The 21,080-nt window shown below is 38.8% G+C and overlaps 1 protein-coding gene across 1 annotated transcript in view; it reads right to left on the bottom strand.

Annotated features, from left to right (window-relative positions):
* DPP4 (dipeptidyl peptidase 4) overlaps nt 1-21,080 on the bottom strand; it is a gene marked incomplete at its 5' end in the record, with an annotated part of 76,978 nt that overhangs the window by 11,952 nt on the left and 43,946 nt on the right. Inside the window, 13 exons of the mRNA XM_082658922.1 lie at nt 1,580-1,644; nt 4,370-4,469; nt 5,099-5,153; nt 7,546-7,740; nt 10,256-10,325; nt 12,479-12,577; nt 12,823-12,870; nt 14,564-14,685; nt 15,058-15,111; nt 16,064-16,131; nt 16,390-16,497; nt 18,586-18,630; nt 20,683-20,818. Coding sequence (XP_082515048.1) covers nt 1,580-1,644; nt 4,370-4,469; nt 5,099-5,153; nt 7,546-7,740; nt 10,256-10,325; nt 12,479-12,577; nt 12,823-12,870; nt 14,564-14,685; nt 15,058-15,111; nt 16,064-16,131; nt 16,390-16,497; nt 18,586-18,630; nt 20,683-20,818 — 1,165 coding nt within the window. The remainder of the gene's footprint in view (nt 1-1,579; nt 1,645-4,369; nt 4,470-5,098; nt 5,154-7,545; nt 7,741-10,255; nt 10,326-12,478; nt 12,578-12,822; nt 12,871-14,563; nt 14,686-15,057; nt 15,112-16,063; nt 16,132-16,389; nt 16,498-18,585; nt 18,631-20,682; nt 20,819-21,080) is intronic.

The raw sequence follows: 21,080 nt of genomic DNA, 5'->3' as shown, positions 1-21,080 counted from the left end.
AAGGTGTTGAACACCTGGTTAAAGAATGAGGGCTGGACTAGTTGAGTGCACAGGAAAAGTCCATGAAAGTGTTACGGGTGAGTCTTAACCTCACACCTCTGTGTGGTACAGGCTGGAGTGTAGAAAGATAAGCTAAGGGGGGACCCATGGGGTTACTGTTGTAGAAGGAGGTAGTCATGTGACAGCAGCAATGTGGTTATGGAGCAGGGAAAGGATGTCTAAAGCAGCTTATTGGATGTGGAGGAGAAAGAATGGGAAAAACTGAGTCCAAAGTATCATGTGGGACACTCAGCAGAAATAAGGACAACCTGATTACGGGACTGCTTTGTAGTGGAAGATGATTGGTACGTCACACTTTACAGGTTGTTACTTTTCTATCTTGACTGGAAAACAGAGATGAAAACACACACACACCCAGGCACAAACACACGCATACACCTCCCCGCCCCTCCCCCACAAGCCTTGCTAAATAAAACTGAAAGGAAGAGGTAAAACTAAACTGTCTGTACATATCTTGCAAAATTAGACATTTTATTTGCATTTTCTTGTGCTTTGATCAAATGGCTTCAGAACCAATCATAATGATGACATCTTACAAAAATGTACAAATATGGCTCAGAGCGATGTATGAATAGGAGGCCCAGGCATTGAGAGCTATGGCGCAGATGAGGAGAAATTGTGGTCTTAAATTGTATGGGTTATTGTTTTTTTTTATCCTGGGAGGAGTTTTGAATATCCTCCGGAGAATGTAAACATCAGATGATTGACCTTGTCATCTGTAAGTTTCAGGGTTTTCAATTTACATGACAGAATCAGGAAAGTTGTTTTTTTTTCTGGTTGGGGGGCAATGTGTTGGAAGGATCCCTAGTACTTTGGCTGACACTTCCAGCTGCAGCAGGCTGCCACCAAAGAGAGGACCCTGGCTTTGCGGTGGCACCCACACTAGCACACGGGGGCCGCCAATGATGGCTACACCCAGACCATATTTCAGATGCTGTAGCCCATCTGCACAGCAACCTGCCCACTGACTCTTTCATCAGGCAACCAGCCCGTGGATGCTATTCAGTAATTTGGGTTCAAGGGCTTTTCAGAGTATTACCCTCCTGTACCTACACCTCACCTGCTTTACTCAAATCTTGTGTGAAAAAAAACTGTACATATTTGGCTATGAATAAGAAAATTATAGGCTTGTACATACAACTTAATTATGATAATACCATGAGAAATTTTAATATGTAGTTAAAGGTTTAGAGAGTCTTCTGGGCTCTAAAAGAATACGTTGAATTTGACATGTTTTCTGAACTGAAATTTTTATAATTAAAGTAATTATCTGGTGTTGCTTTGTATTTCCAAATGAACGCATATTGTGACCTATATAGCGTACGATAAAGGCTGTAATTATGCAGAATATAGTACGGGAAGCTATTGGAGTATCTCTAAACCACCTGTATTATTTCTTTTTAACAAGAATTTCATTGGAAATAAAAAAATATATATTTTCTGGAATAGATCCACTTAAAAATGTTCTTATACCACTTATAAATAGGTTATAAAATGGATCTAGTTCAGCATCTCTTACCCTGTAATGGTCAAGATTGTCTTCTGGAATTGGAAGACCCATGTAACGTTCTGTGTACACTGAGTCTGTGATGGAGAAAAGAAAAAAACTTAATTCATACAATAAAAACTTTTTTCCCTTTTTTGGGGGTTACTTTATATGCTTTCATATTCTTTACTTGTGCAAAGGTCTATAGTGTTACCCTCAGAATATCTCCTCCAGATCATCTCTACTTGGCTTTTTAAAGCAGCCAGACTCCTGCCTTTCCATACTCAGCCCTATAGTCCATTCCCTTTAGCCCTTCCTGTGAGGGCAGAGGGAGACCAAACCAGGTGATCTAAAACCCAATCAACAACCCGCCTGCAGAAAAGTCAAATGGGAAGTGCTAAGTGATGAGGACTCTACATTATCTTCTGACCCTCTCAAAGATCTTGATTAGCAAGTCAGGTAATGTCTCAATTGTCTTGAATTTCTTGGTCCTGACATCAGTCAGTATATGCTCTACTTTAGGATACTCTCTTTCCTACTGGAAACTCCTCATAATTTTCAATTACTAGTTGCTTACTTAAATCATATATTGTTTCTGGTTGGGGGGGGGACACAGATCAAAAGGAAAGAAATCAGTTATCATTTATTTGCTGTAAAACCCTATAACGTCTCAGCTACTCCATCATAATGCAAGTTAAACATCTGTTTTCTCTCATTTTGTGGAGAGGCCTCAATTCTGATGTTATAACTATTGAGTATTGAGAAACAGACTACATTAGTTTCTGTGCTGAAGTGACATAAGCTGTTTTAATCTATAGATATGGCAGAAAAACATATGCATTGTTGGTTTGGTTATTTAAACATATTTTTGACCTAATTTAAAAAAATTAAATCATGTATCAAATGTATGTGTGTGTGTGTATATATGTGTGTGTGTGTGTGTGTGTGTGTGTGTGTGTGTATGTATTTCCTAAAATATCAGTGAGAAAATTTACTGTGGCTGAATTCCAATATAACTTTAAAAATCTGAAATAACTGTTTTTGAAACATGACCAGGTTACAGTAAATAAATAAGTATAATATGTTTCCATTGTGCTACATAGGTTAATGGCTTGAATTTCACTATAATTGTACCGGTATTTCAATATTGATTTAATTAATTATTTAGAAAAATATATCATCAAAATAACAAGCTTAAACAACATCCTAACCCTTTGTGAATGACTGGAATTGGAGATTAAAAACTACATTGATAACTAATGTTAGTTGTTCCATGTGTATTGCTCATGCTTTTCCTATGGAAATCAAAATATTTTCCTCCAAAATGAGTAACAGCAATATTTTATCATTTTGATTAAAGTGAATACAGACTACAAGCAACTTTACGTATCTAGAGGACACTAATATATAAAATATAGTATCTTAAAGTACACTTTTAAAGTATAAGATTTTCCTAAAATGCTCATCTTTTAACATTTAAATATAAATAACTTAGGTTATACATTTAATGGAGGGGGGTGGGGGAATAGCTTTTCAGGGCAAAATAAAAATTTCCCCAAACAGCTACAATTCTTCTTGTCCTAGAACATAATACCCCTTTCTTATTATGCTAACCAGGTTTACATGTGTAAGAAGGTCTCAAATTTTAAAAATACTATTTAAAAAATGCTTAGTGTTGTGGTTGTAAACTTTTAGAAGTACGTCTTGCAATACCACTTATGTACTCCTTCAATTTGATTTTTGAGTAATATTGTTCAAATTTGCACATATATAAGAATTCTAGAAAGTTCCCAAGTGTTAGGTTGGTCCATATATGTTTAATAACGTTCTCTTCTTACCATTATGTAGTTCCAGACTCACAAAGGTTGTTTCTATTTTATTGACCACCAGAGGTCTCCAAAAACAAGCCTTCCAATAGAACAATTAATATTAAGCAGGAAAGAATTACCTGAAAGCAAATCTATTGTGTGAGGATCAATCCTAACTATGTTCTCCAGTTTTTTTTGGAACTAAAAGACGGTGTTGTCTCTTTTATACACTGGCTTCTCTTGACTTGGAGAGGCTTTAAAGAAGAGTTTTCCACAGGACTGGTACTGCGATATATTAGGACATTAAATATTTAATGAGCATATTCATTATGAATGATTCTATCCTTATACTGAATAAAGGACTTGGGATGGGGTAGGAAAAGATACAGGAAAATAATTCACCTCCTCACCACCTCTGGCTCTTCCCCCCTACCTAGTGTTTCACTGCTTACCTGCTCTCACTTGGGAATTATACCTTACATGTGTATGATAGAACAATACTTTCTCAGCAGTGAACAGGATATTCTAGAGTGGCTTTCACCTACTCAGAGACAGTGCAAACAAAACCCCCAGGAATTCCCCTGCCCTAGTCTCTTCTTTCCACCCAAAGTCCTACTTATATTTGACTTTTACCTGAAGGGAAAGAGATACATACTTCTCTTATTGTTCTAATATGCGAAGCTTCAAACTCAAGTTAGAATAAAAAGAAGGAAGGGTTTATCTCAAGAACTGTAGCATTGGGGATGTTTTAAAATGTGGAAAACTGAATTTGTTGATAAGACATTTAGAAAACAAAACTGGTTGGTAACTAAACGTGTAGATAGCATTTACTACCGTCTAACATTTCACAATGGCAGAATAAGTGAGACTATTTCATTACAGGTATCCATAAAGTACTTCTAAGATGAATCCGTTTATTTACTGTAGAAACACTGAAACTCAAAAAGGAATGGTTTTGTCATTGGAATGTGAAGGTTCACACTCAGTAACTCTGTACCTGTGAGTGATCACTTACCATAGTACTCCCACTTTGACACGGGCGCCACGGCTATTCCACACTTGAACACGCCACTTCCTGCTCCCAGGACCATTGAGGTTACATACCCTCCATATGACTAAGAAATGGAAACAGTTATTTTTATGGAGGTAAAGGAATTAAGGACATATGGTAAGCAAGTCGCAGTTTCCACATTTCTCACATCTTTATATACTGTGCCTCTTTTGAGATAGAAAGCATGGTAGAGAAGGTTTAAATTGGCCTTAGTTGGGTAGTACCTAAAGACTACACTTTCAGAGCCCTGGTCCCTCTTCTTGGTAGGTGTAAGGGGGAAAGTATTGAAAATTTGCTGGGTAGTACTAATTGAAGACAAAAAACGAACCAAAACCAAAACCAAAATAAAACCTCCCAAAACCAAAAAAGCAATAAACACTAAATCTTTACTGACTTGGACTCATGAGAAAAAGTCTCCCTCCTTCCCTCTCTCCTTCTATCCTTCTTTTCCTTTATCCCTCTTTCTCTCCTTTATTCTTTTTCTCCCTTCCTCACCTCCCTATCCCATTGTAATAAACAAAAGCGTAAGCCTGGGGGGACTCATCGCCCAGAAATCTAAGACATTGGACCTTCTTAGATTGAAATGATTGACATGATTTTCACCTCCAAATATGTACAAACAAAAGTAAATGATCCTGCTCTGGGTTATATTCACTAAGGAAGGTGTACAGATTCATCAGCCAAACTACTCACCCAGCCCCAAATTGCAATCCGTTTGTCATCCACAAATCCCATTTTTGAAAATTGTCTAAAATACATGGAACAAGTCCACGAATTAGTATCACACTGTGTATAGAAAACTAAGATAACTGCACAAATGTGAGAAACCCTGCCATTCGTTCTCTATTTCATTCTATCAGAAACAAAGATTCATTGCTGCCAGCAATCAAATAAACACCTGAGATCGATGTCTATCATTTTTAACTTGAGCCAGATGAACAAGGTTTACTTGTGTTGGAGTCCATAAAAAATGTGTGTGTGTGTGTGTGTGTGTGTGTGTGTGTGTGTGTTTCACAGAAAACAAATCCTGGCTGTTTTTTTCACAGCTTTATATAAAAATTTGCAGCCCAGATGCACTTTTCTTTACATAATTGAATTTCAATCTCTCCAGATGTTTTACAGTTTGAGAGAGGCCGTCCCTGCAATGGAGAAGTATAGAGGTGTGTAGAACATCTGGGTAGGGCTTAGAAATGTCTCTGGGCCCCCTACCTGAGAACTTAAACATCATTCTCTAAATACATCCCTTCTTATGATGGGTGTTGATTAGTTAGCTCAGCACTATTAAATAAGAAGCAATTTTTCCTTGATGGATGAAGAAGTCTTTTTGTCATTAAATTGTGTTCAGGATTGGAATCCAGGTAAAGAAAGGAGAAAAAGGTTCTTTGCGTCTATTTCTTAATCTTAGCCTTACATCAAAAGGTAATTTGTTTACTTTAAAAAACAATCTAGCAAATGGGGCCCTTAACTTTGCAGTGTCAAGGGAGGAAGGGGACCCTTGCATTGACTTAGAGGTGACTTTAAAAAGCTTTGTTTTCAATTGATGATATATGTCTTAGACTGCCTTGAGTTAAGCAATATTAGAAAAAATTCAATGTAAATAGTTTTCAACTCATTATCCTCTCCACGCAAACCTTTTAAACTTAGAACGCATATGTACAGAAATGTGCACCAATTCATGCCTGTACAAGCTGGTAAACTTTACAGAGTGAGCATACCTTGAACCAAAATACAGGGCATTACTATCACCCAGAAGCCTCTGTGTCATTTCTCTCTTTGAAAAAAGAAAAAAAGAAATGTCTTCCTTTTATTGGATTCCATAAAAATTTCACCTGAATTTGTACCAATATAAATTGGGTCGTGCAGGATATACACTCTTGTTCCTGGCTTCTTTCACTCAACAGTCTGCGAGATTCATCTGTGTTGTTGTGTATAGTTCCTTTTAGTTGCTGAAAAGCAGCTACTCATTACTTTTTAAATGGAGTTGTAGATTGTGGATAACACAATTCTATCATTTTAGACTTGAGAAGACCTGGAAATCATGCCCTCTCTCACAGAGGACCAATCTGAATAAATAAAAATGTGTTTGTAAAATATCAAAGCCTCACTCCTGAACCAATTTATCCTCTCTCTTATCTAACCTTTTTTTTTTTTTACTTTCAAGGATAATAGCTAATCATTAACTTTGATGTAACAGACTTAGGGATACTTAATACATTGTCATCTTCTCTCCTCTTTGGTTGTTCCTCTTTTTAAAGGCATTTTCCTCCGTCCATTTAATCATTCACAATTTTTCTCCATTTCCTAGCTTATGGTTTCACAACATTATTTAAAATCGCTAACTGACTTTGCTTTCCAGACATCTATGCAGTTGGTTATAGAAACTCAAAGACTACATTTCCCATTTACCAGTTGAATGCAATTGAATGTAAGTTGGAGGGAGACCTAGTTTCAAATCCTGACCAGTCTTGGCAAATTACCTAACTTAAGAGCCTCCATTTCTTTACCTGAAGTGTAAGGTATGAACAACCACCTCTCAGGGTTCCTGTGCAGCTTCAATGAGAATGCAGGTAAAACACTGCATGTTACATGTGCATTCCAGGGTAACCATCATTCATGACTAAAACCCTTCTTAAGCCATATCACATCTATTTATAGTCTCATAACTGATGTCATTCATCCTTAACAAAGCCCTTATAATTGTGAGTGACAATGGTCGTGTTCCACAATTTTCCCAAATTTTCCTGAGTGAGGGAGTAACCCTCACTCAGCAGAATGTAGGAGTCACTCCTAGGACTTCATAGCTGTCACCCTCCTCCAAGGTAAATGTACACCAAACTCCTCTACTTATCCTTGACTACAGGGTTGGCTTGCTTGTTTAGTTAGATGTTTACTCAGGGGTACACATATCCCTCGGTTTGTCCATGTGTTTGATGAATTCTGAGTCCCAATTCCTAGAAGGTGGTCGCACATAGGTCAACTCTCTTTCTAAGTCTAAACATAATCTCTTCACTAAAAATCCAGCCCAAGAATGAAAGATTCATCCCAGGACACTTTAAATTCTTTACACTTCACAACTTTAAAATATAAATGGAGGGAGAAAGAAATCAAATGACGTTTGAATTCATCTCCTAGTCACTCACCTGGTTGCTTCAATTTGATCTTCAACTTCAAATGTTCCCAGTCTTCTGTTGACTGCGTGCATGATCTTATCTCCTTGGTAACCACTTCCTCTGCCATCAAAGCTAGCTACTATAATGTTTTCTGTGCTTGCAAGGTAAGTAGCCCAGTTGAGTCTGAAGACAGCATCTGCTTTTTGACTACAGGGGCCTGCATATCTGTGAAAAATCCCAAATTGTTAGCCTTTGTGGTTTTCCTGAATCAAATGAGGAGTGCTTGCATTTCTATCCCCTGTGTACAGGAAGTGTACGTCTTCCTGTTCATGAGCCTGAAATCGTGCCAGCCACCAGGGGTGTCCTCAATGGGTCCTCTAAAACTTGGCAACATGACTATAATGGCTGTGTGTTTCCTCCAAAGAGGCCCATCAGTTTTATCTTCGAAAACTGTTATCAAACACAGACTTCACAGGCCAACGGTTTCTAAGTCGTATATATCTTGGAGATCAAAGAAGTAAATATTCTAATAATTGGGATAGGGGAGTTGTGTTATGAGAAAACAATGAGGATGACAATAAATACAGCTTTGAATATATCTTTCTGACTGAGCTTACAAACATTCCTAGACTACAAGTTTCCTTGGTTGGAACTTCCTTAAGGACTTTGACTGCTGTGGGATATGCGCCGCATGTGCCTCAGTGCCCAGGACAGTGCTGCTCACTAAGGCTCCACAAGGCACTGCGAATGGGCCAAAGTATGAATGAACACCATTCCTTAAAACTTCAGAGGAGAAACAAAGAGACTATATTGGAAGATGGGTATACTGTTTGGCATTCTATTCATTAACAAGTTTAACGCCCTCGTAGCTGCATTCTTCATATAGGCTATAACTTATCCATACACAGCTGTGTGTACAATCTCCATCAAGCCGTCTCATTTTCATTTGTTAATCAAGAGACACTCCCTACAGCTCATTGGATCTCATGTAAATACGTCTTTTTTGCACCATCTACAGGACTCCTGGACCCAGATCTTCTCCAATAAGTCTTCCCTCCCCAGACTGTCTCTCCTATACATCTGCTCACTCTTCCCTCCACAGGACTGGACAAGTCCTGCTTGGACCACTTTGCTAACATTTTCCTCCCTTTCCTTAGGGATGGCAGTCAAAAGAACTTTAGTTTTAAACAAAATATTATAAGACTTTAATTTTACACTAGATTTTGCAACATTCTATCTTTAAAAAGAAGAAGGCATTCATGAATTTCTTGGGCAAGTAAACATTTTTTAACGTGAAATGCCTTGGTCCTTTCAATGGTCTTATATTTGGTAGAGTAATAGCTTCCCTTAATATTAACTATGTATCAAGTTACCTAACCCTGTAAGATTAAACAACATCATTTTTAAAAATAGAAAACAAAGATTTAGACATATATGAAAATGAAGAGGAAAGTCACTGAAAAGAATGGGCACCAAATTTACCATATTTTTTTAACTTTCCTAATGAAGGGGAGATCTAGTCATTACTTACTGGGGAGTCCAAGAATATAAAAATATCACTTTTTTGTTTTTTAACAAACGCTTGTGTCAAAATGTCACTCTTTTTTAAAGGTAAAGGATCCTTGTTGTTTAGTATTGGGGCTAAAGCCCAAAGCAAGTGAGTGCTACTGTAGTCAATATTTGACTAAATTAGGTGTAATGAGAATCAAATAGCATATCTGGAAGTTTAAAATACCTCTTTCTCTTTCTTTGAGCTTTTATGTTTACATGGAACTGTAAACACAGCGGAACAAGGCCGTGTCTGATGCTAGTATCTGTATCCCTTCTTTTTTTTTTTTTTTTTTTTTGCTAGTAGCAACAGGAAGGTATCTCTGAGTTTTCAGTTTTCCTTTCTGTATAATGGGCCCAACAGAACTTACCACATCGGCTTGCTGTGTGGACAAAATAAGGCAAATTACCTGGCATGCAGCAGGCACCCAGAACTTTTATTGGTTTGTTTCATTTTGAATAAAGGAAATGAGGCAAGTTGGGACAGGAAGAGTGGCATTGTGGCATTCTGTGTGAGGTCAGGGCAATTTTGGAAATATTGAAGTAAAATATGTTCCTAGTAATTATCAAAAATATTTTACAAAGATGCCATATTTAGACGTCACATGAGCTCTTATTTACTGCTCAAAGACTTGTGATTTCAGAACTTTCTCTAGGACTTGGAGAAGTTTGAATTATAATGAATACTTCCCTGTATCACATCTTCTCTTCACCAAAAAAGGGAATGGAAAATACCAGGCATATTTCAGGGACTAAAGAAAGAGAAACCTGACATTGGAATGAATTAAGGGCTACCAATGGGAGATGTTTGGGCAAATTTGGAGATAAGGAAACTGTGAAGACGTTAATACCCATCTATTGCTTGTTAAAATGTCCATGAGGTAAGGAAGAACATGGGGACTTGAGAATCTCTTTGGAATTCCGTTGGAGTTCAGGGGGGAAAAAAAAATCAAAACAAACTCCATATGCCATTATGATAGAAGAAGAGTGTCTACCTTCTCCATTAGAAAGGTGGTAGAAAACACAGGTTTGGATCTGCAATTGCAGAATGGAAGAAGAAATATTAAAACTGCTCTACAATGATTCAGGAAGAGAGAAAGGATGCATTTGGCTCTATTTTTCAGTAAGCTGCACCGGGCAAAAGATGTACAATGGTTAACTTCTAAATTATTCCCTTATCTTGAATACTTACACATCTATTAGCAGAGGATATTTCTTGGATTTATCAAAATGAGGAGGCAAGATCATCTGATACCAGAATTCTAAACAAACAGAAAGGTTAATTAGTGAATTAAGAACACTTATTAGCACATGATTTTGGTTCCTTATCTTTGTCAGTGATAAATAACATGTAGAGTTTAGCAGTTTGTTAAATTAGAATAGAAAAAGAAAATGAACCGATTTGATCCAGCATGTTTTTCAGATATAAACATATTCTCTTTCAGGTTAAAATACTAGTTTAAGGTTAAAACAATAAAGTTGTTTCTAATGGATCTATTAAATACATTGGTGCCTTGTAAAATAAAAGGGCATCTTAGAATTGCTGATGTTTCGTTTTTATGATTCTGTTCTTTGGCATCTGATCTACTCATCTAGTTTGTTTATGGCTTATGTTTTAAGTTTTCCTCCAAAATGTTTTCCTCTTCTTGAATTTCTTTGAAGATGTTTAGGATTTTTAGTTGGCCTTAACTCTATCTTAAAATTCTGATTTAATAACATTTTTGTAATTCTTATTGCCATCCCAGACCGTAAAGCTGAGTTCCCATTTTCAGCTCTGTGTTTCACAGAATGAAATCGGGTTTATGTGGGGCAAACTGTTCTGTACGATCTTGTGCAGGTCTGTTTAATTCTCTGTGCTTGATTTAACATCAGTTTAATAAAATTTGTTCCTAACTAATAAATCCGTTACCTTTGCTCCCAAATTCAGGCTAATTAGTTAGACTAATCTTTTTTTTTTTAAAGAGAGCGAGGGAGAGAGAAAGAGAAAGAGTTGTTTCATATTTTAATAAGATTATTTCCACCTTCAGTAGATTTAATCTGTATGGAAAAAAATCCTTATCTCTAGAGCTGTTCTTCCTTATGTTTATCTTTCTTTTGTTTTTTGTTTATTATAATTATTTTAGTTGAGGAAAAATTAAAAGTTTAAGAGTAAAATCTTTATATAGATAGATTTTTCTTCAATTTGTATTTTGCTGGTTATTTTATGCCTTCTGACTAAATGTGCTTATGAGAACAAAAGTTTTAATCTTTATTATATTTGAGTAGAATGTCAAACTATCAGTTGATAATGATGTTTTTAATAAATATGCCAGGGTCAGCACTTGATCTCCCCTTTGTTTGAATCAGCACTGGTTGATTGGAAATGTTTTACTTCCTGTCTTTTGGAAGATGCACCGTCTCTCCTTTGGCGGGGGGTGTCACATCCTAATATTTAATAGGTCACATCTTAAGATTCAACACCTTCTGTACCAGGCGGTCCAGATAGCTCTCCAGGACTGTCTCCAGAACTCTAAGCCCTTGCCACCTAAGCCAGATTCAAGGTCCAGCAGCACTGGCATCACATAGGAGCTTATTACAAACTTAGAATCCTGGGCCTACCCTGACTTGCTGGCTCCAAATATGCATGTTAATAAGGTCCCAGGTGATCCACAAGCACCTGCAGTTTCAGTAGCACTGCTCTAAGCTCTTCTTCAAAAGTACCCTCTACTCTCCGTGCTTTTCCTGCCATTTAAAATTGGATGACCTGAGTTTCTTCCATTATGATCCTATATTTTAAAAAGAATCTAAAATAAATCAATCTTGATGGATTCCCCCTCCCCTATGAGCTGTGAGCCCTTAATAGAAAAGACAAGCAAACAAATAAAAACAACAACAACAAAATTACAAGATTTCCTACTCAAAGAAACCCCTTGTTCTTAGTCGTCCCTGAACATAATCCATGATCAGGCCACTAGGCCAGGGCCTATCACGGGGAGGAGGTTAGCGAAAATTCAAGACTTCTGTCCTGAGACTGAAGTTTCAACATTTTATAGCCAACCCTATTTTTTTTTATACAAGTTATTTTAAATCTGTTTGGGTTAAAGGTAAAATATATTAGGATATCATTAAGTTAAAAACACAATTAATACTTAATAGTAGAATAGAGTTACTAATGGGATGAGACTGAACTAGCAATAATGCATTTTCTCCAAATATTTTCCTCTTAGAATAATATGTTACATAGAATGGTACTGTATTTTTTAATTAAAAGAAAAGTAAGACTAGTGGTTCTTGTGACAGAGCATTTCATGGAAAAATAACCTTACATTAGATTTACGTATAAAATAAAATACATATTGTCAGATAAACTTATATTTAGTTATATTTTTACTGGTGTTTCCATGAAAAGTTATGTTCCAACAGAAATTTAACTTACTTGTTTTGTGCAAATAAATGAAGTCCAGTTTTTTTGAGGGCATCTGGACATCCTGCAGCATTTTATCCAAAGCTGAATTGTCTTCCAGGACTCTCAGTTCTAAACAAATAATTGAGACAGCAGTCATTTGCTACAACATGAAGAATATGGATTGTGCAAAGCAATAACAAACAAGTGGGCGATTCACTGATGGGACTACACGTACTTCAGGTTATAAGTCTTGTTTTCAAGTCATTGTTAAGACACTCTAAAGCCAAAGAAAATCCCATTGTGCTAAGTACATGTTGCTTCTATTCACACACGCTTTCCTGAAAAGCAAACGAGGGTGAAATAAGAGAAAGTACCTTTATCATTGCTGCTGCTATGCAGAGTATAGAGGGGCAGACCAGGGCCTGTTAACATAATCGGGGAAAAGTATATTTTAGAGTTTTGTTTTTTTTTAAAGAAGATAACATACTTTTCAAAAATAGCGTTTGTTACCATTTAACTTTGATATAATTTTGACACCATTTAGCTTTGATAGAATGAATATCACAGTGGATAAGAAGCTTACTAAGTGTTAGCTGATTTTCCTTTTCCTTAAAATGAACGCAATTTGAGTGTAAGAAGTATTACCGGAGAGGCACAGGGCTCTGGAGAATGAAACAGAAAATGCACCTCTGACCCTGCTGGGCGCCTTGCGCACATTACTATGCCTGAGTCCAATTTCCTCATCTGTGGACTAAGCCATCCAGACCCAACGACAGCCGCTATCCTTCCCAACTCTTAACACCGAGGTCCAGCGAGTACCACAACCTCTCTCAGGCCCCGCCCCCTTAGGGTGGAGCTCCAGAGCCAGGTTCCCCGGCCCCCAAAGGGCAGATTTCCCCCCTGCTGCTGCCCCCACTGCGGAGTCCTGGACCAGGCGGCACATCTGCACTGTGCCTGACTTGGATAAGCAATTCCTTCCTGGCATGAGAAAAGTGTTTTTTCGCACACACTCAGATCGTCACTATTTATCCCAACTGTGGTAGTTGCAGAGTGGAAGGTAATGTATAGAAAAAGCTATCTCGTGAGCTATTTAATTTTGATACATTTGGATCATGATATTAATTTTTACATTTGATCAGAACCACAGTGGAGGCATTATAGGGACCTGGGTTTGAATCCCTGGCTTTCCTGCTTTGTGACGTAAGACAGCATATTTATGCTTCAATCTCCTCACATGTAAAATGAGGATAATAATATCTGCATTATAGAGTTTTCTTTCTGAAGGATCAACAAGATCATGAGTACAAAACTTGAGCACAGTGCCTAGTATATATAAAACAGGTGCCCAAGAAATGGTGACTGGAAACAGCCATAGTAAAGAACTACAAAGAAAATATATTAAAGAAAATGTGCCAGTAAAAAAAAAAGGTTCAGATAAATGGGTTGAAGACCTCTTTTTGGCGATTCACAGTTCTTTTTCAGAATATCCAGACTTTTTCTCTCATTTTGAGAAGTAATCTATCTTAGTGTTAATAGCAGAGGCCTGTGTTTGAATCCCATTGGGCCTCTTATTAGCTGCATGACCTGTGAAATCACATTGTCTCTCCTTGTCCAGATTTCTTCACTTATATTAAAGAAAACAATAATAACAATAGCAACAGAAGATGAAGCTGTGAGCAGGTTGAGTCACAGGCACCACCTACATACATTTTTCTCATTTCAAGGGGCAAGTGCGTAAAATTATAATTTGGGTTAAAAAATGCACAACATGTATGTGTATAAGGATGAAGTGCCTCTGTCATACATAAGCTCTGGGATGTGCTTTCAGTCTAAAGCAAGGCTCTTGGTTAGAAGAGGAAGGAGAGATGGTTAGCTCACCACTTATACGTGAATGAAGGGAATAGGACTTATATGATATCAAGAACTCAAATTCAATAGGAGAGAACTGAGCAGGGCAGAAACTGGGCACTGAAGGGAAGCCTTCAGGGATGGAGACACTGAGCCAGGAGGGTGGTAAGAAGGTTGTCCAGAGAGGGTAGGGCATGCAGGGAGCTACTCAAGAGGAATTTTGGGGGTACCCCCTGCTCTCCCTCCCTGTCCTTCGTTCATACTTACCAGAACATCTCAGCTGATAGTACTTCGCCTCTTTACTAAATAATACAGAGTAGTACTGACACCTTTCTGGATTCAGCTCACAACTAAGGCACGTCACTTTTGTGGGGTAATTAAGTTGGATTCTGTAAAACCAATGGTGGAAGTTAAGTACTTGATGAAAGGAAAAATGAAAGAAGGAATCGAATAATGCCATATTCTAGTTTCAAAGATATCAGAATGCCAAAGCAATACTCAGAAACTTTTAAAATGTGAAAAAAATGCATGGATTAATTCATAATAACCTCAAACTTCCCGTTGTCTGGAAATATCACAAAGCATCTAATAAAGTCATGCTCTTTTGTTGACATGTGGGTTGGTTTATCGAGGAATAAAAGCATTCGATAGTAGTTCCAATTTAATATATTAGGACTAGGCAAAAAATAAAATAAAAACACAAGAGCCAGAAATTGTTCATTAGCTAAAAGGTCAAGTCAACAACTCGATAAAACTCTTACTTATAAAGATTTCTTCCACCTGGCATTCCTTTATGTTCATTACTAATGTAGTATCTGGGAAGAAAACAAATGAAATATATTAATTCTGTTTTTAAGCAAAAGTCAAGTACACTCCATTTAACTCAACACCAAGCACTAGCGTTCACACAAGTGCATGTGCATTAGTGCTTGCTCTTCCTTTATCATTCTTCCCTGCCCCCTCATCCTCAGAAACCATTTGTCCCCCATCATCTCTAAATAGGGGATTCTTTTTTAACAGACTAAAATATCTGAATATGGGGATTACTCCCTTAATTAGAGTGACAAGGAAAAACTCAAAGAAAGTCTTCTTTCAGAATAATATGACTGGACAACAAGTCTAAAGTTGACACCCCATTTATTTACACTGTTTTCCATATTTTCTGTTTCACAACACAAACCACTCGGTGGCAGGAGCCCCATCCTCCTAAGAGTGGCAGAGCCACTTCGAAACAGGACCTTCAAAAACTGCTTTGAGCAATGGCAAAACTCCTCCGTGGTGAAACCAATAAAGAATTATAAAAAGTGCCTAAGATTCTAATGAAAAACAACACTCCCTATCCCATCAATTCATGCGTGGTAGCTGACAGCCTCTGAAAAGCTTTCCATTCGCCAAAGAGTAGGGCCGAGACATGGACAAATACAATAGCCTCTCCAAGCCTTCCAAAAATCCAGTATCAGTTGAAATTTAACAAAATGCCCCTGAACGCTAGTTCCGTGTTCCAAGACGTTTAAGAAAAAGAGGCTCCAGCTCTTCTAATGCAAAGCAGGTAAGAGCAAGAGGTAGAGCTGCTTGGTGGCATGGTATCAAGTCTGCTGAGCATATGTGAAAATCATTAAGGCTTCCGTATGTTAAAAAGAAAAAAGTCCTGAACACATTCCAAATAGACTACTCTTTATTTGTAGAAGATTTTTCCTTATTTCTGGGCAACGAATGGCATGATTATGACAAATATATTGATATACTACTGATTATTAGAATACTTACAGGTAATCACTGGTAAGAGCTTCTATCCCAATGACCTCCCAGGCTCCTTTTGTAATAAATGTGCAATTCTGATGGGATTTTTAAAAAAAAGAGGTTTATTAGACTCTGTCTCTGATCAAAGTTAAGGAGAGGATTAAATCATTTACATCAGGAATTGGGATAATCTCGGTTCTTTTCCCCATCCTACCTTACTGCAGAGACCACTGGGGTATGTGAATTAGTCTGATTATTGGTACCTAGTGATCGACTTTACCAAATGATTTCCACTTCAAGTTAGTTTCAAAAAAAGGAGATCAACCCGAAATAAATTATTTAAAAATACTCACTCTCTTATCTGTTTGGAAGTGACAAATGTGTTTGTAGCCCTCTTCGTTGCTGATGATTTTGTAGAAGCTATTCCCGTCAGAGGTAAAATGAGGTTCTGCAGGCCTAAACTAGAGAATAATAGGAAACACGAAACGTGTTAAAGCACATTAGCCTCATCTCAGTACAACTTTAGCTTCAGAAAGTCCTCCCAACACCTATGCTCAAAACCCGTATTTCAGTTACTTGCCGATTGCAATCAGAGGGTCTCAATAGAAAATTCTCCTCCTAGAAAATGCAGACAAAAGATCTAACTCCTAGGGAATTTTTGATGGGGAGTAAATGAAAGAATAAACATGAAGAGGCTTACACAGGACACTCAACACATAGCAGTGGTTACTGTTACCCTTAGGCATCTTCTGTCTATGGAGGATAACGCTATGGTGTCTTGATATGTGTGAGAAAATTAGCATTAGCCTTTCAGTTCTAAGAAGTCAATTTCCTCGATGTCACAATGTGCTTTCTTGAAACAGACTAATATTATTTTTGACTGTTTCTAGTTGGAGGTGGTTTGTAATTTGAGGGATTTCCCCCTCCCCCCTGTTTCTTATACATAATTTTTTTGAAAGTCAGACTTAGAAACTCTTTAATCATTTCTGGACTAGATACCATAAGGAATGTCTGTCGTATATTTCATACGGAAACATTCATATAGTTATCATCTCTATTATAAGCCTTTCCATTTTGCTAAATAGGATCAACAATTTACCCAAAAAAAATAGTTGTATGGAAATATAGAACAAAATTTCCATTTTTTACAGTTCGATAAAAGATAGTTCTCAGAACATAATGTCGTTTAAGCAGAAGAGGATCTATCCCAGCCTGAAAGGAATATATCTCTTTACGACTTCGATTTCCTTACTACATTCGAGAGCAGGTAGGAGATGGTCTTTTAAAACTGTTGGTTCACTTCACTCTCGCTGTTTCCTCGCTCATCAGCTCCCATTTTGGGAAGAAAAATGCTTCCCTCTTCTATTTAGTGATTCAAAACGAATGCATTTATGGAGCAAGCCGAGGCGTGCAGTACACTTGGTGTTCTCATTACAGAGCTCGGAAACACATTCCCCTCTCTAGACCTGTGTTCACAGCCTTATCTTTTTAATACATTTCCCTGTTTCCCCTGGATGGAGTTGTGCCTAGTAGAAATGTGTGAAAAGTGGCATCTGTCTGGTTAAATACAGAGAGGAAAAAACATATTTTTTTCAAAGAGTCGTGAGGAAGTGTAGCATGTCTCTTGCCATGGAGGAAACCACTTTTCATGTTGGCAAACCTCTCCCCTCTGCCCAATCAATGCCTGAACAAAAAGGACGTGTGAATGCTAGGGGGCTCCGAGCCCAGCTGGAAGGGGTCGCATTTCTGGACCAGGGGGCTGCACCTCTGTGTTCTGGGAGACGAGAAATCCTTACGTTTTTTTATGTCACTTTGTTTCCCTCTTAAAGGGGCTTAATAGAACTGGTCATACAAATTAGGGGCGATTCATTCTTCCTCTTTCACACGAGGTGCCATGATGGCTGCAGTGCCTTCGTCGGTTTGCTTCACCCCACGGGCTTGTAGCAACGTGGCTGGTATAAGTCTGCACGAGGTGTAGCGTGAGGCATGGGAAGTCACGGAGGGTCACGTGCTTCCTTGGAGAAAGTTCTGCATCCAGGGTATAGTAAAGTGTGAACCCACGTGTGTATGATTCCTCCAGAGAGAGGTGCATAGCGGGTGTGGTGTGAGTGCCACTGCGTCCCTGCCGGGGGAAGTCCTGTCCCCTGCGTTTGTGCAGAGGCTGAGGGCGGAAACCATGTTTTCTGCCGCCGAAGCGCCTAACTTCGAACGTGAGGTCAACGAAGACAACTGGTATCTTGGCTGCCTTTCAGCAACGGTTGCTTTTTAACTTTCCAGGAGCTAGAATTTGCCTAGGATATGTCTTTTGTTTTATCTGCTCTTCTCTTGAATTTTCACTTGTCCTTTTACTTTTTCCAACCAAGCATGTTGTATATTCTCTATAAAAAGACATCTCTACCGGGGACATTAAAATATTATGTTATAAAAGGTCAACTGCTGTCTCTATTAATAGCAAATAACATAGAGGCCTCGTTTGGTATATCTGCATATTAAATAGCTCTGAGTGTCTGATCCATACGACAGAGAACCCCATAACTCTTACAACTTACTCTTCCAACCCAGCCAGTGGTACTTATTTCAGTGTGCTGCTGTTCCTAGGGAGGGAAAAATACAGAGAGAAATGAGATACGAATTCTACGCTTTAGCTGCAGTTTGTGGCAATATAAGCAAGATTGTACTTGTAATAAAATAAAGGAAAGCTATCTCCATTCACATACTTGTATGTATGATAGTACCTTTTACATAGCTACATTAGAACATTTGCCTCTCTTGCCTAGAGCTCTGTCCTGGATGTGTACCTCATAAGCCGTCCTGCAGGCTCCTCCACATTTTCAATTCAGCAAGTACAGAAGTATCTTTCCCTTATCCCCACCAGCTTGTTCTTACTCCTTCGTTCTTCTCTGGGTTAGTGGCACCATTCACCCAAGCCAGAGACCTGGGAATCACTCCAGACCCCTGCTCTTCTCACACTAACCCCCTCAGCCCCTGTCTTTTAGTCCTTTGACTTCTCTTGTTCTTCTCCACCATTATTGCCTTAGTTTGTGTCCTGTCGGGTTTCCCAGGTCCATGGCCCTGACCTCCTGGTTGGAGGCGCTGCTGCTTTGCTCTCCTTCCAGTCTGCCCTCCACCCTGCTCAACCCACAGCTGACCTCATCAGGCAACAGATAGTTCTATCTCATTATACTTCTTTCCTACTTAAAACCTTGAAATAGCTCTGAGTGTCTTACAAGGTAAGGTCAAACTCCTCAGAATGGTGCCTGAGCCGTAGCATATATCTCAAACCTCAGCTCTCATCATCGTGCCTCCGCCTCAACCCCTAGTCCTGTGTACCCCCAGACCCTGCAGGCTCCAAGCTCTTCACCCCAGATGCCTTTGCACAGCCTCTGCTCATAGGGTCCACTTGCCTTCATGCTGCCCCGAATATGACAACTTACCCCAGGCTGCTCTAGTCTCCTCCATGTCATCTCCCATCCCCTTCTGCCTCCCCCCAGGCAGGTTGATTATCTTCTTTCGCCCTACATTTCCTTGGTACCTTGCTTATACACTTTTAGAGCACATTATGGTGCTATTGAGATGATTTAATTGGCAGGAAGCAAAGAGCGCGGTGTTTTACTTTGGATTCTGGCTGTCACTGTGAGCTAAGCAAGCTCCTTGACCCTACTGAGCCTACCTCCACAGTGTCTGGCTATTGTGAGTGTTCAAGAAATGGTAACTATTATTATTGATTTTCATAACAGTCTTCCCTACTAGAAAATAAACATTTTAGGGACAGGCATGCTGCCTAATTTTTTTTTTTCTCCATCCAGAGCTATGCACAGAACTTGGAACAAAATAGGTATTCGATGATTGCTATATAAGTAATGAATGAGTGCATCAAGATACAGGGGCAGGCGGCGGAGGGAAGGATTTCTGAGGCAAGAATCTGCCGTGTGCCCAACCAGGGTGGAGCAGGGAGAAGAGGCGTGTGGCCACAGAGCTCATTACCAGAAAAGGGCTTGTAGAGCTGTCCTTGACATATGCCAGCAAGCCTCCCCCAGGCTCTACCCCTCCTGAGGCTGTTGGTCCCAATGGGGCTTTAATTTTGATCCACGACCTATACCTTGAGGTCTCTGGGCTGGAAACGCCCCCAGCACTTCAAGGTTGGATTAACACTTGCTTTTGCCTTAATGTTGCCACCCTCTCAGCCTGGAAGTTATCTATTTACTTTCTAAAGCTGTTTACTGCTGAAAGATAGTCACAGTGTGGTAATAGATTTGTGGCCTCTAGATATTTATTTTGCTACTCAGCGAGTCACTCCCCATTTCCTGAAACACGCTTCCTTGACCTTGCAGCCCCTGGCTTTCTCGGACTTTGTGAATTTTGACATCAAATTCTATTTTCTGGCTTTCTAATCACCACCACCCTTTTCCCAAGTGATAGTCTCCATAACTAAAACAGTATGACTAGTGAGAGCAGATGAACTAGACGTACCACCGGGTAATATCAAGTTATCTAAAAGTCACTCAAGATTTACTCACTGCCTCAGGGTCAGACACAGAGAAAGAATAGAAATTCAAGCTGTATTTCCTGATAACACTCTCCCTGTTTTCCTACAGCCCTCAGATCACATGTAGCTTTGGAAACAGAACATCCTGATTCAACTTTACCACTGAGGAAATCCATCCTCTGGTGGACTCATTGTAGTCACAGATATCCATCACTGAATAGTTCTGAATCCTCCGGATCCACTGCAAAGAAATCCTTTCTTCGGTTACCCATGTCACATCACACAAGTAGTAATCCCTGAAAGAAGGGAGGGAAGGAAGGATGGAGGGATGGAGGGAGGGGAGGCAAGGAGGAAAGGGAGGGAGGGGAGAAGGAGAATAACTATTTCCAGACCTTGGTACAAATAGACATTCTGCTCAATGAAATCAATCTTAATAGGAATACAATTTTAAATAGTTGTTGAAGCCATTTAACACCATAGTATTTTACCCTTTCTTAAAGCTTAAAGTGTAATTTAATTTTGAATGGAAATGCAAATATATCTGACAGGAAGAACAAC

Source organism: Grampus griseus (assembly GCF_964374135.1).
Source record: "Grampus griseus genome assembly, chromosome: 7".
NCBI classification, from domain to species: Eukaryota; Metazoa; Chordata; class Mammalia; order Artiodactyla; family Delphinidae; genus Grampus; species Grampus griseus.
The sequence above is the reverse complement of the archived record's forward strand: the minus strand, read 5'-3'. Positions and strand labels throughout refer to the sequence as shown.